Raw genomic sequence first — 14,658 nt, forward strand, 5'->3', positions numbered from 1 at the left:
ACTGCCAAAAGCCTCCCAGGTTTCCTTCAGCTGGTGTTTTTGGGATGATGTTAGGTAGCAGTCATTTGCAATGAACTGAACTCAGTGTCTTTTGAAGCTGGAGCTCATGGAGCGAGCTCTTCTTGCATTAGTGTAGATGCCCTTACCCGCAGAGCAGCTCCTGCTGCGCTCTCTGTCCTTCTGAGTTCCCACCTGTGATCAGCTCTCCAGGTTCAAGAGAATTGCTGACATGCAGCTAAAGGCTCTGTGTTACATGTGGCATCCCCTGCTGGGGCTGCCACTGTGGTGCCTGCACCTGCCTGCACTGGCCCTTTTCAGCATCTTGGCAGCCCCTCCCAATGGTGCCACCAGACAGACGTCCCTGAGGGCCACTGGCCCCTCTGCATCCTTCAGCTGATGCAATAGCTTTTCCTCACTGCAGTTCTTCCACCATTGTGGAGAAAAAAGACAGGCTGCTTCTGCAGTGCAAGCTTAGGAGGAGAAAAAGATAGTCCCTGGGTGCCAATTGCTAAGCTGGCTTTGCTGTTCCTTCCTGCAGTCTGCTCCAGCACCAGCCACAGCCCCTCTAGTCTGAAGAGTATATGAGAAGTCCAGAAAACACAGGAGTGCTTCTTGCCTTTTAGACCAAATAACCTGCTTTGTAGTGGCCCAAACACTGAGACAGGAGGTGGACTAAGTGCAAACCCTGCTCTGTTTGGGTTTTGCTGTTCTGGTTGAGGAGGCAGTACTGCAGGCTGAGGTTTGGGTGAGCAGTGGTCCTGAACAGCAAATGTGTGTACTGACTTCTCTTGGCTCCTGCACCTTTTCTTTCTAACAAGCCTAATAGCTTTCATCCACTGGTAGGAAAACAATTACTGCTCCTTTCCTGAGCAAAAGGGACAGCTCTAATGAGCAGGAAGTCAGTGCCAGGGCTTGTGGCTGGGGCAGTGTTGCTATATGGGAAGGATGGTGTCATCCTCTGCACAGCTGAGTGGGCTGTGGGTCTTGCCAAATCACCTCCTGCCCCCAGAAAGCCTCTGCTCCACCCCAAGCCCCCCCGCTGCCACTGGCTAGCTGGCACAGACACTGTGGTGTAAGGCATGTCCCTGGGCACAAGAACTTTGTGAGGCTGAAGAGGAGCCAGTGGCATGTTGGCCCTTCCAATGCCTACAGCTTCCCTCTGCTGCCATGGCAGACAACTCCTACACACCATGTACTAAGAGTGGTCGCTGGTATTTGTGATGTTTTGTATCCAAAGGGCACAGGCTGTGGGGGTCTGTTGATGGCTGGAGGGGCAGAGTTGGGTGCTGGTTAATCGCACAGCTAACTGACTTGTCTCTTGGGGGTGCCTCAGCATCAGCAGGTCTGTGCACAAACTGCTCACAGCTCCTCTCCAAATGTTCACAGTTGAACTGGGGACTTGTGCACTGCCCAGGCTCCACTGTCTGCCCATGAAGGCTTTGGTGACAAGGACTCCTCTGTTTGGATCACAGTTCTGAGTCTTGCTGCCCATGGTGTGCAGCCCTTCCACAGAGCAGAGCCAGCCCCGAACGAGGGTGGCTTTTCTCTCATCCCTTTTCTGTACTTTGGCATTACCTAACTCTGGCTTTCCTGTTCCTTCCTTAGCAACTTTCCTCCCTGCAGGACACTTTAGCTTCCCTCAGAAGTGGTGTACTTTCTTACAGGAACTTGTAATCCATTTTCAGCCTTGAAGAAAAGGTGGTGTCGCCAGAGCCCAAGCTGAAAGAATGGCTCTAAAGGAAGTTCTTGCAGTAAGGAGAGGTTGGGCTATTTACTCATTTGTGATTAGCCACCAGTGGCCTGCACTAGCATTCTGAAGTGATTATTTTAGGATTGTGCCACTTTTTCTTCTGAAGTGCTATGTTCTGTAGAGTTACATCATGTATCAGTGGCAGTGACACAGCTGAAATGCCCATCAGTTACTCTGCTAGTCCTGGATTTACTCTGGTTGTAGAAGTGCAGCAGCCACTTCCCTAAGCAGTGCAGAATAACCCATCAAAACATTATTTTCACATTTTACTGCTGCTTAAAACATCCTCAAGTGAGCAAATCTGTGCATTGTTGGATCTTGTCAAACTTCTGGGTTTTTTGTTGGTTTTGGCCTTTCAGAAAATCAAGACTGTCTTCACTCATCACTGGCTTTTTTATCTGTTCTAAACTACTCCCGCATTGAAGATCTTCCTGTCGGTCTGCCTGCAGACTGAATCATGGGCAAGTGAGGGGCCTTATCTTTTCCTACAGCATTTCAGAGGAGAGACATCATAGGTATCAGCTGTTACTCACAGTAAAACTTTGACCTTAGGTGAGAAGGGCAGGAAGCCTGTTGCCAACCTCCTCCACAGGTATCCCAGCCTTGCAGCACAGAGGTGGGAATTGGAGCAGGGCCACCAGTGTTCAGGTGGTGCGGGGCAGGACAGAGACAGCGAGCAGGCGTTGTGCAGCAAGAGCCATGCTGGGGTACAGCTTCTACCTCCTGGCAGCCTCAGCGCAGAAACAGCAGTGGTGGAAGATGCAGCTCAAGCCTGGCCTCCCAATTACAAAGTAACGTGCACATATAAAATCCACACTGGCAAGCCCAAGGAGGGCATAACCCAGCACTTTTAACACGCTGTAGAGACTGGAGCAGCTCTGGGCATTTCCGAAACCCAGCTGCAGCTATCTGAGACAACTTGCACAAACAAGAAAGACATATGTATAGATGGCTTCAGGCCTAGGAAGCTGCTGAGCAAACACATTTTACTTGTCAGTTATGGACTTGGAGCCTCTTAGTGTATCTATTTTAATTAAGATAATAATTTTATGAATTGAGAATTCCTTTTAGCTTCTTGCAGGTGGTGGCTGTATTAGTGGAAGGTAAGATTTATGATTCAGTCAATGGGAAACACAAACTGGGTTAGACAGATTAAGTGCAGAGTGTTTGGCCTAGATTCTTCCAGATGTAAATCCACTGAAATAACTACACAAATTGGACAGTCTGTGCCCTTTGATTTTCCCTAACTTAATGCTTTACTAAAATCAAATAAATAAAAGACATATTAAACATGTTTAGTAAAATAACTGCTGTACTTTGGATGTATAAAATGCCCATTATAACTAACCTACACTTGAGCATAAAATGTTTTTATATAACAAAACCAATCCAGATCTTTTAAACACACAAACATTAACCAGGATGAACGTGAAAGTAGCCTACTTTTACATCAACATGCAGCAAAAGACTGCATGCTACATTTCATCTATATATGAAGAAAAAAGACCATTCTTTTCCTTAATATATATTTTTTTTACTTCTTTCCACATAATTACAGAGTGTAAATGAGACCCACTTGGAGGTTTGTGAATCACACCAATTTGGCCAAGAGCCAGGAATAAAATAATCTTTGGCTGAGCAGAAGGAAGCATAGAACAACCAGGGCAAGGTACATATCCCCCTTACCCCCTAGCCTGACCCATGCAGCTGTCCGGTCATCCTCACTATTTATTATTTCTTCTGGAATGACCAACAAAAGGGCAGAAAAGTGAGGACTCATTACAAATTCTAATAAAGATTCAGGATTTCTCATTTTATTGCATTCGTTGTCTAACAACAATAATACTCATTGGCAAGAAATTTATTTACACTAACAAATTAACTTTAAACCACGAGGCTTTGTTGTTTATATTTCAACTGTAAGAAAACAAAGGGCCACCATGATGTTTTCTTTTGATGTCTCCCAATAACTAAATATTAAACAAAGTTATCTTGGGGAAAACTCAACAATCTAGAGAAGTTCATATCAACCAAGCACAAGAGAACAAGCTCAGACATGGCACTACTGTGTCCTTCATGCAGGTGATCAGACACCAAGATGTACAAACAAAAAGTTCAGGATAACATGCACTTCATATACATTTGACCTCTTTAAAAAATGAACAGAAAAAGGAAAAAATCTGAAGCACAACTATCTCTTTAACCATATAAAAAGAAACAATGTAAGAAGCCAATTTTTACAGTAAGCACAGTGCATTTTAGTCTTTTAGCTGCCTGGTCTTCTAGCAATATGTGGAACACTTGTCAGTGACCAGTGAGATACCGTCGCAATGTGACTGGGAAATACGAAAGCAGTTGTTCAGTGAATGTGTATGGGAAAGCACAGAGTCAGAAGATGTTCACTGTGCACTCTTCACTTCCAAGTGGGCTGGTTACTCCTTCCATCTGGTGCCCTGAGATCCCCCCTTCCTTCAGACAGTTCTGCACAGGGCCCAAGTCCACTTCCACCAGTGGCAGTGGCAAAGCTCCCACTGGAAACCCAGCAGGAGCCCCGGGCTCCTGGGTTACATGGGCTGGATCTGATCTCGTGAGCTGTGAGCCCTCCTCACCTCTCTGGAAGAAGACTTAGCAGGTTTCACAAACCCCACAGCTTCTTCTTAACACAGTCCACACTTCCCAAAGAAACAGGCAGCCCAAGGCACTACCACCAAACCTTCCTGTAAGATGTGCATTTTCTAAATCATTACCTAATGCTAATAGCAAAAGCACCAGTTGGTACAGCTGGTTAGTAACAGAAAGCTCATTTTATATTGAGGGGTTGGAGGGTTCAATGTCATGACTAAGATATAACAGCTTTGAAAAATCAGTTTCACAGGTACAGGAAAAAGTCCAGTATAATCCACAGGGAAGGTTAACAAAAAGGACTGTGCCATCTACAGATGACCCACACTCCACTCTGGTGAGTGGGCACGTCTCCTTGGATTTCACCTGTCATCCTGCTCAGAAACAAACTGCTGAAAGCACTCAAAAAAAATCGAAGTTGGGGTTAAAAACACAGAAAAATGTGTTTTCCTGCTAGAATACTGACACCCAACTAAACGATGATCCTCTTCCGTACTACTGTAGAACAGTATTCTGCACTATGTGCAAGAGTGGAACACAATTCATTCTCAAAAGTGACACTGCCCACCTCTTACCAATCCATGAGCCAGGAGGTGAAGGTATAGAAGCTCAGGAGGACAGGAGGCTTTGATGGAAGCAATAAAGTATGAGGAACCCTGATCTCAAGTGTCAAGCACGTCTGAATGTCAGTGAGAGCTGAGGGCTGGCAAGTTTTAGAGGAAAGGTGCTCAGTAATTCTAGTAAAAGCTCAATTCTTGTGGTATCCCTGCAGCAGACTTCAGTCACTGCAAAACAGATGCCATTGCAAAAAAATTTTAAGAAGTTGAAAAAATACAAAAGTACTTGTATACACTGAAATACAAACATCTAACTCCATTCAGCTTTTTATAACTGGCTTCTGTTCCACTGTGTAATTCTAACTCATGATATTGAACAGGCTCCACTCACAGCAACCCCCACCAGACCTGCTTAGGGTGGCAGGTGAAATGCAGACAGTGGGCAACTCTCTGTGCTTTGCAGTGAAGGGGTGCAGCTCTTTCCTCACCCCCTGGCCCTGGTCTCCTTGGGCAGACTGAAACCCAATGGGGAGTTTAAACAGGAAGTTTCATGGGTGCAGCAACCCACCCGTGAAGACATGGGAAGACACAAGCTGGAAGCGATTGATGTCAGCATGTCTGGCTGATTTGTACAGAACGAGGAGCCATCACTCTCCTCACAATCTCAGTATAAACACATGGGTTTGTAGGACTAAAGTAATCTGCAGTGTCGTATATTTCATTTTCTATTTTTGAGACTTTTGAGACTTCCACTTCTGGCTAACTCTCCTTTCTTCAGCTTTTTAGGGGCTCTATATATTCACAGCTTGCAATACTGCAGCAATGAGCAGAACTAGAGTTTACAGATCTGGCCTACCATCCTACCAACCAGGGAGAAAATAACTTGGGCCAGCCTGCTGCAGCCACCTAGCTGTAACGATGACACAAGCACAGGTGTGGAAACACCACGCTGCTAGCACAGCAGTTCAATGGTGGCCAGCCAAGTCAGCCTAATAAAAACAGCTTTAGCTCCACAAATAAATACACAACATAGGCAACATTACACCTGCAGGTGAGCCAAACTGTGAGAAAGGCTGTCCAGTCATTTAGCACATGAAATTTGTTTCTTCTTGTTACATTAGGCCTTACATTAGTCTGACTTAGCATTGGTTTACAGGAAGTTTAAGTTAAGAATGATGAGACATCCATCTTTTGTTTCTTGTAAGTCATAATAACAAGGGGAAAAAATGCAACACAACTTTAAAGATCCTATAGAACAGCAAGGAAAGTTTCAAACTGTGCTTCATGTCTGTTATCCGGTGACATTTCTGCACTTCCCAAGATTGAGTTGCCATATTTACTAAAAGGGATCACATAAATCTTTTATCACAGAAAGAAGAGCAAAACTCTTGACATCGTTCCATTTCCTTAGTGTTCACATATTGATCAAAATGCATTTTAATGGTTTTATTTTAAATGCAAGCCACTAGTTTTTTTTAAGTTAGGTTTTTGTTGATGTTTTTAGTCTGAGAATAACAAAATAACATTATCACAAAGCAGTAAAAGTCCCCTGAATACTTAAAGGACTTAAGTTGAATTAGTTATTCTGTAGAGTAAGAACATGATTTACAAAGAGATTAACTAGAAACCATTCTAAGAAGCAAGAATGAAAACTCAATGTATAATGCCAAGCAATCTGCTCAGGTTTCTAAATAACAAAAGAACATAAAACAGGGGCACCCCCTTAGATTATTATATACAACCACTTAAACATTACTACAATGTAAACATAATTTAAAAAGAAAATTGTTATCTAATGCACTTATCAACATTGTATCTAAAATATTAAATTTCCAGTTTCTTCCAGGTAACTTCTCTTACTCTAAGAATGCTAGTTTTATGAGGCTGTTAAACATCTGTAAAATTTTTCTCCTATGAATGAACACAGAAGGATTTACTGCAATGTGTAATTTTTGTTAGCAGGTGTATTTTGCTGCTCGTGGTTTATCTCAAGAAAAGTATCACAAGCCTTTAGAAATATCAGCAAGTATCTTTCATGGCAATTTCAATTTTAGATCTGAATAAAATATACATCAAAAACTTGTAGAAATTGGATTTGGAAGAAAAATGAAGCTAATGCTAAGTAGATCTGTTGTGTATTAATTTTGAATGAACTAGGCTCTCTCGGTTTACAGACCATTTTACACGTCAAAGAAATTATTAGGATCAAAAGAAATGTAACTATTAACAGTGCACCCTAAGTGTTTCAAATCTGAGCTTCAGAGAACTTTGCAGACACAAATCTGAATGCCATAAAGTACAGAGCAGAAGAGAAGCCAAGTCAAACTAAAACATGCATTTTCTTCAGAGGAATTTTCAATTCTGGGCTGGCGCATTTTTAAGTTCAAGATTCTAACTTTGCATCACCATCTTAAACAATATCTCGGCTTGCACAACCAGATGAAGACTGCCACTTCCAGGCTGCATGAATGGGAAGTGATGCTTCTCAACCATGCCCAGTTAGCTTTGACTGTAGAGCAGTCAGCTTGTGCCTGCAGCTCCTCATTGTGGAGATCTGCCCGTTGTCTGTCCATGCTTTTGAAGCAATACTGCATAGTTCAATACTGCTGTTGAGGCAGTAAAATCATACACTGCTTCTGTCACAGTCAAAACTATACAGCAGGCTTCATCCGTGGCCTCAAACACCCCAGAAATCCCTGAAGTATGACCACTGCTAAGCCATCAAAACATTCTACAGCCAAAGCCCAAAAATTCAGGTTTTGGTTGGACATTCTTAAAATATATCAATCAAAACAGTTATAACGTGGGAACTTTGGATTTAGTAACCACCACCTCCATGGAAGCATTGACCTTAACAGCAATGTACTGAATTTAAGCAGAATCACTCATCTTCCACTTCTTAAAGTGCACTTCTGTAAAAACTGAAAATCTACAGCAGACTCAAGTTCGCAAATTGTTTTCAATACCAGCTTCATAATAGCACAGCACAAAGCTTATTCTCCCAATGCTTACTGACTGGAGAATGAATTTGAAGATGTGGTGTTTTTCCTGGGAAAAAACAACTTGAAACAAAATAAACCCAGTTTCCTGTATGAAACACATGAAGAACAAAGAGGACTGTGCTATAAGAAAGTTGCCTACACACTGGGAGCACAATAAAATTTATACAGACTTATATGCTGTGCTCTAGTTAGAAATTCATCCTTGCTCAGATATCTAAAGGATAAATGTTATCCTCAGATTTCTGTGTAAACCCACATAACCATTTAAGGCTTTGCCTCCTTCCTGGATTAACTATTGTACAGTTAACAGAAAGAGCTTTCCCTCCTGTCGTTTACCCAGGGGGAATATTGACTCTCCTGTCTTTATCTCCAGTGTATCAGAAGTCACTGAACAGTTTTCAGAGAAGCGTTGCTTAAAGGTACTGACGCAAGATGAAACTTACTCCAGCAGATTGAACTGAGTATCCAAACACTGTAAAGAAGCTGAACTTCCAGTTAGAAAGTTAAGTCAAATCTTATCAGTTAGAGCACAACTCCTTTTACCCAGCTGAAGAAATGTTCCCCAATCATAATGACTGGCCATCCTATTCAGAAGAGGTGAAGCAGTGGACATGCTCCTCGGCATCATGCTGGTTACTGAAGTGACCAAACACACAGAGCTCAATAGAGAAGAGTAGTTTGGAAGGAAACACCACCACACAAAAATGAAATCTGTTAGCTGTCAACAAGAACAGAACAAACCGAGGGGCTGGGATTGTTTCACATGGCAACAGCAACGAGCGTGAACTGGATATGCAGGAAAGAAAACTACACAATATAAATTTCCCTAGTCATTCTATGTACAGCCCTGTCTCTCTGTACACAGTCTTGGGTGATGAACACAAGAAAGCTGAAGGGGCATCAGAGTGGATGTGAGTTTCTCTTCCCTTGACATGCCTCCACTTTCCAAACACAGCAGCACTTCTGCTTATCACTGCTCATTAGTGCCCTCTGTTGCATCTGACGAACACTTGTCTGTTTTCTTTGATCTCCTCTGCAGCTGCTCTTGTTCCTTCTTTCGAAGCTTTTCCCTTTGCTTTTCCATTTTCTCTTGAGCTTTGCGAGCCTTCTCCAAGGATGCTTTCATTTCCTTTAGCTTTCTTTTAATGATTCCTCTGTCCTGGGAAGATGTCATACCAAGAGCCTGAGGTGGGGAAAACAAAATTTAAAAGTATTTCTTATGGTTTAATCTATCACGTTTTGTTTTCATATTCTAGAAATTAATTCTTCTTAGATAGAAGACTGAAACAACCAAGTAAATCTGACACAGATTGCGATATATTACTGATGTGCAAGTACTTCACTTCATGCTTTCCACTTCTAGAATATTAAAGAATGAGACCTCATTGCCACCACCAGTGTTGATTTCATTAATCAAATAAGGCAAATAAACTATTCTATTGAAATCATCTAAGTCCACACAGAACAAGACTTCCAAATTCTCAGTGCTACGCCTTAGTCAAAAGTTCACTTGCAGTCTTCTAAGACCCTTATAGTTAGTGAAGTGCCATAAAAAAAAATTTGAAAGGGAAACACCGAACTCAGACTTTCAGATCTACTGAGCTTCCTACAACTCCTTCCTGTAATTATTTTTGACTGAAGTAGGCTCAGATTTTTACTACAAGAAACAATGCATACTTTATACATCAAAACTGTATTTAGTTCTAACGTAGTTCAACTGTTATCAGCTTAAGCCTCCTGTATCCCACTAATCCATTATTCCCTTGCTACTTTTGATACATGTCTATCTACTATCTTCTCAGAATCACCCTATCACAAAACAGAGTTGGATGAGAAATATGTGCATGCAAATACCACTTTCACACACTGCTATATGATTTGCACATGCAAATATGGGTACATTATATACACCAAGAATTTTCACAAAGCAAATGCCTTGCATTTCTGAAGCTTCTGAATCCAAGTGCATATGGGATTTTCTTAAAGTGTTGCTGTGGCTTTTTACTTTCTGTTTATTACTCTAGTCTATCACGACTGCATGCACAAGGATTCACTGCTTTCTGGATGAACTCTTACTGCCTTTGAGATGATGTGAAGTGACAAAAAATACTATGGTTAATCTTGAAGCCCAGCCAGTTAATTACCTTGAGCTTACTTCCATCCAGCTGAAGGAGATGCTCCCCATTAATGTTCTGGGCACTGAATTCCGAAACATACTGTTCAAGGTTCAGGCTCATCAGCCAGTGGGAAACCTGCTGCACACTCCACTCGTGAACAGCACGACTCTGACACTGACTGTGCTTAGGAGACTGTCCTTCATCAAGGATCTGTGACAAAAATATGCTACGTTATTATTAAAGGGTAACACAGATGAGTAGCAACATTTTTCTGCACAAACCGCCACCATCAGAGCACAGGTATCTGGACTATCTTTGCACTACAATAATAACAATTCCACACTGCTGTATTACATTCCTATCTAACCAGGCACCTAAGAATGAGTACAAGGTACCCAAAAAATCTTTCATCTGTAGAATCATAGAAGGAAAAGGAACTGGCATTCCTTTTAACCCAAGCAGGGACTGAAATGACCAGGTGGCACAATTAAACCATGTATGCTCCCATTCCCTCACAAGATTTTTTTTTTAAATTAGCACGTTCCTGAAGGATGCAATGAATTGAGCATTCCACTTCCTGGGCTCATTCACAGATCTTAATTATTTGTTTAAGCTAATAAAAAAAAAATCAGGGGAAAGGAAAACCCTCAGAAAACTGCTCTAGAGTTCAAAGTGATATCAAACAGCCAGTGGACTGATACCGTCTATGGAAGAAGACTTAGGAGATGACACAGAGGAGTGGTACGGAACACACAGTGAGCCCACAGCCCTGGCCCTGCTCTCATCATGTTGTGCTGCTTTGGGTGAGAGCAAAAACAGCACCAAAAAGGGCAAGTGTGGCATCAACTGCTGGAGCCGACCCATGTCCCCGCTCTGCCACTTTCTTCCACCCACGGATATGCCAGCGGGGCCTGAAACAAAAGCTATTCTGTCCTGGCTGTGGTCAGCAAAGCAGCTGCTACAGGCTGCAGCAGCTGTCTGCTGTTAGAGCAGCTTTACACTAGGTTAGATGATGCTGGGAGCTCTCTCAGCTTCTGGCTGTCCAGTTGTCAGGGCTGGACACTATCTTTTTCTTCTCCTATTGCCAGCAGGAGCTCAGCACAGCTGATGCCTGGTCCAGTAGATTTGCTTTGACACTGACCCTCCTCCTGCTTCCAGCATACCACAGAAACTGCAGTTTGCTGTGGCCTTGAAAACTCTCAGCAACAAGGAGAGGGCAACTCAAGACAAGGAAAGAGGAGCCAGTGACAACTGCGTGTTCTGTGCCAACAAGGGGGTTTGCCACACAACACTACAAGACAAGAAATGTGACTCTGCAAAAGAGACAGCACGTCGCCACGCGATGGTCACGCGATTCACCACAACAGCACGCTAGTATCTCACCTCATCATCAATCATATCCAGGCTCTGAGTGAGGGAGCAACAAAGAAATGGGAAAGAAAAGCATTATAGAAACAAAATACCAAACATGTAACAGCATGTAAAAGTTCAGGCAACGGCAGCACCAAGATTTGCAAACAGATATGGCTACTCAAAACCAACAAGATTTCTTTAAAAAGAAGTATTTTCAGAAGCAAAGAGGTTATGTTGAAAGCTCAGCAGACACATGATTTGGCAGCTAAACCTGACACTGCATCAGTGAAACCCCTTTAGAGTTCCTGATCTTGACAGCCGAGAACCGGTGGGAACCTCTCTGATGGCTCCAATTTCCAAGAGCAAAAGCTCCTTAATTAGAGGAGAACTGACTGCAAGAACTGGGCTCCCTCCCCAGCCTTTCATTTTTTCATCTTCTTTAAATGCTGACAGAGCTTCCAGGGAAGCCAGGGCGGAGGAGCGCTCACAACAATGTGCTGTGGAAGGTCGAGGAGCAGCTCCAGCCTCCTCCCCTCCCAGGGTGGCTGGGGAGGTTTCCAGGGCAGCTCTTACTGAACATGCTGCCTCATCCAGAGGCACCAATTTGGCACACAGCAGAGGATGGAGAAAACACATTCATTTTTATGGACCTGCTCAGGCTTGGTACTGTAGAAGTGATAAAGTAGAGAGCTGAACATGCAAAATGAAAGCATTTTCAAGCTTTTAATTCAATACCACTCGGAACAGGACATTGCCACAATCAAATACATAATATAAAGGGAATTAAACATGGTAAGTGAATGAAATGCATTATCAAGACAGCACTAACACTAAATAAAGTGCAAATGATGACTTTGCTGTTTTCAGTAATTCATGGCATATGCAGACCTGTCTGCAGTCTCCTTTTGTTATAAATTTTTGCCCTTAATTACCTGCAGTAAGAATGGTTGGGTTTGTAGACGCAGTTTGGCAAATAGAGTTGCACAGAACAGCTCTCATTCTTTAAACCCAAGTAAACCATGCAGGCAGTAATACAAAACCTACCTATCATTAAAACAACAACAACAAAAAAGGTATGGAAGATACAGATACTTCAAGTTCCTCCTCTCTAGTAAAAACAACTTGGCTCAAATCTCACATGAAAAATATTAAGTTCTTGTGGAGTGTTTGTAAAAGAACAAATGCACAGATTTCCTGACTCCACAGGACGTGCTGCCAGCTACTGTCAAATTGTGCAACCTCACCCATAACTAAGTCACAAAACTAGTATCTTGAGAAGACTATTTTCAATACATCATATTCAGCTCAAATATATCACCAGTTTACAGGGTTAGGAATGCCTTTTTACTTTATCATTGTTGGAATAAACTCTGGTTTAAGTAATTGACTTCAAATCCACTGTGCAAAGCAAGCACAAAGAATGTGAAGTGGATTAAGACATACACATTATAATCAATACACGTACATTCAGGTACAGTAACACACAATTACTGCAAGTACAGGTCATTCTGGTAAAAACTGGTGTAGGCAAAGGGGCCTTACATCTCAACTATATTTACCAAACTGTACTGTATGTTTGGTATATCAAAACTGTCTCAGGCCTGGTTTAGTATATGTATATGTATATCTATATCTATATCTATATCTATGTCCATATGTACATATTTAGAAAAAATTTATTAGCACGTGTGAGGATACAGCATCTCTTAGGACACCAACTGCATTCCACTTCCCTACAATAGTACCACAGGCAAATATTTTAAGTCATTATTATATGAACAAGAAAAATCTTCATTTAGAAACCAAGATTAATTTTCTTCTCCAATCCTACTGCCTAAAACCTTTCCTTTATTATTTGAGTAATCAAGTGAGCTGCCACAGGAAGAAGTAAACAACTATTTCCCAAATTAAACAATTTCATCAGCATACCTCATCTGATGACAGTGCTAAGGAGTGCGAGAAGCCTGGTGTTTTAGGTTCTGCTCCTAAACCACTCAAATCAGCTGAGCTTGTGCTGCTGGGACTGAAATCATCATTGAATGTGAAATTCTGTGGAGAAAAAGAGGAGTAAGAATGAATAAATTATTGCTTAGGTGCATCTAAAAGGGAAATTTGCTGTCTTCCAGGTTGGCACAGCTCAGGAGTGATTTCAATCACTGACCAAGCCAATCACAATACACATGAGGAAGCCTAATGTTTTGTACTGTTACTATTTATAGAATGCACAGTATTTTTTACCACTCTGTACTTCATGAGACACCTTTGCCAGCTTAATGCCTCAACGAATAACAAAGGTGTCTAAAAGCAATTTCCAGATGCTTAAGATGCTGGCTCTCATCCTGGAGCTAAATGACTGCTTCTGCAGGTTAATCACTAGCATTTACTGTCCTCCAAACACTTAGGAGAAGGGTAGCACAGGCAGTAGCACAAAGAATAGCACAGAGAATTAATGAACAGAGAGAAGTGAAAACTCCTATTGAAAGAGCAAGGAGAATATCCTGTGAATCCACTTCTGAGTCCCAAATAATCTCCTTGAAAAGTGAAAGGATCCTCCCTATTTGCCTATGCCTTTAGAAAAAAACTGAAATTGAAAACAAAAAGTATCTTTGGATATTGAATGTTATTTACTGAACTAATAACCATAAAACAAACCCTGTTTTTTCTTAGCAATGCAATGAGAGACATCACATCTTACGGCAAATAATAGCAAAAGCAGGCACATATTTTTCAGGAATACAACAAAATTACCATCAGAATAAGACAAAAATATTTCACACTAGAGGGAGAAAAATGAAAAAACCAAAATATATAGAAGATTAAGGACACCATGATATTCCATTTAACTTGAATATACACTTGACAATACAGAGTCCTCTACTCTATACTCTAACATCTAAATGAATATTAAATCCAATTAATCTTTGACATTCACTTTAGAAAGTGAAACAATAAAAACAACACTACATAAGGTATCCTTCTATCTTCCCCTCAAGATACTTGTCCTATCTTTCCTGAAAACATGAAGACTTCCAAAAATATCAAGTGTTGGTCCTCTTACTTTTGCCAGAAATCCAGCTAAATATTGGTATCATGCTGTGCTTTGAAAGCCTGAATACCAGTATAGAAACTCTTAATTTAAGAGCCTGCAAACTTTACAGAGAACATTAAAATATTTTTGTGATCATTTTTCTTTCACCTACGTTTAGAATTCCTGTTCTGTTTTTCCCAGCTCTTTATAGAGAAGAAGAAAATCTGAG

At 41.6% G+C, this 14,658-nt stretch overlaps 1 protein-coding gene across 7 annotated transcripts in view; it reads right to left on the minus strand.

Annotated features, from left to right (window-relative positions):
• Nucleotides 1-3,542: 3,542 nt before the first annotated feature.
• PPP1R9A (protein phosphatase 1 regulatory subunit 9A) overlaps nucleotides 3,543-14,658 on the minus strand; it is a 135,167-nt gene continuing 124,051 nt past the window's right edge. For 5 of the 7 annotated variants that reach the window (XM_039549903.1, XM_039549906.1, XM_039549902.1 and 2 more), the window contains 4 exons: nucleotides 13,331-13,450; nucleotides 11,432-11,455; nucleotides 10,076-10,258; nucleotides 3,543-9,114 (listed from right to left, as the gene is read on the minus strand). In XM_039549903.1, coding sequence (XP_039405837.1) covers nucleotides 8,902-9,114; nucleotides 10,076-10,258; nucleotides 11,432-11,455; nucleotides 13,331-13,450 — 540 coding nt within the window. In that variant the 3' untranslated portion in view covers nucleotides 3,543-8,901. The remainder of the gene's footprint in view (nucleotides 9,115-10,075; nucleotides 10,259-11,431; nucleotides 11,456-13,330; nucleotides 13,451-14,658) is intronic. The other 2 variants (XM_039549905.1, XM_039549908.1) reach the window with 1 other exon arrangement.

The sequence above is a fragment of the Corvus cornix genome, chromosome 2 (genome assembly GCF_000738735.6).
Source record: "Corvus cornix cornix isolate S_Up_H32 chromosome 2, ASM73873v5, whole genome shotgun sequence".
In the NCBI taxonomy this organism is placed as follows: Eukaryota; Metazoa; Chordata; class Aves; order Passeriformes; family Corvidae; genus Corvus; species Corvus cornix.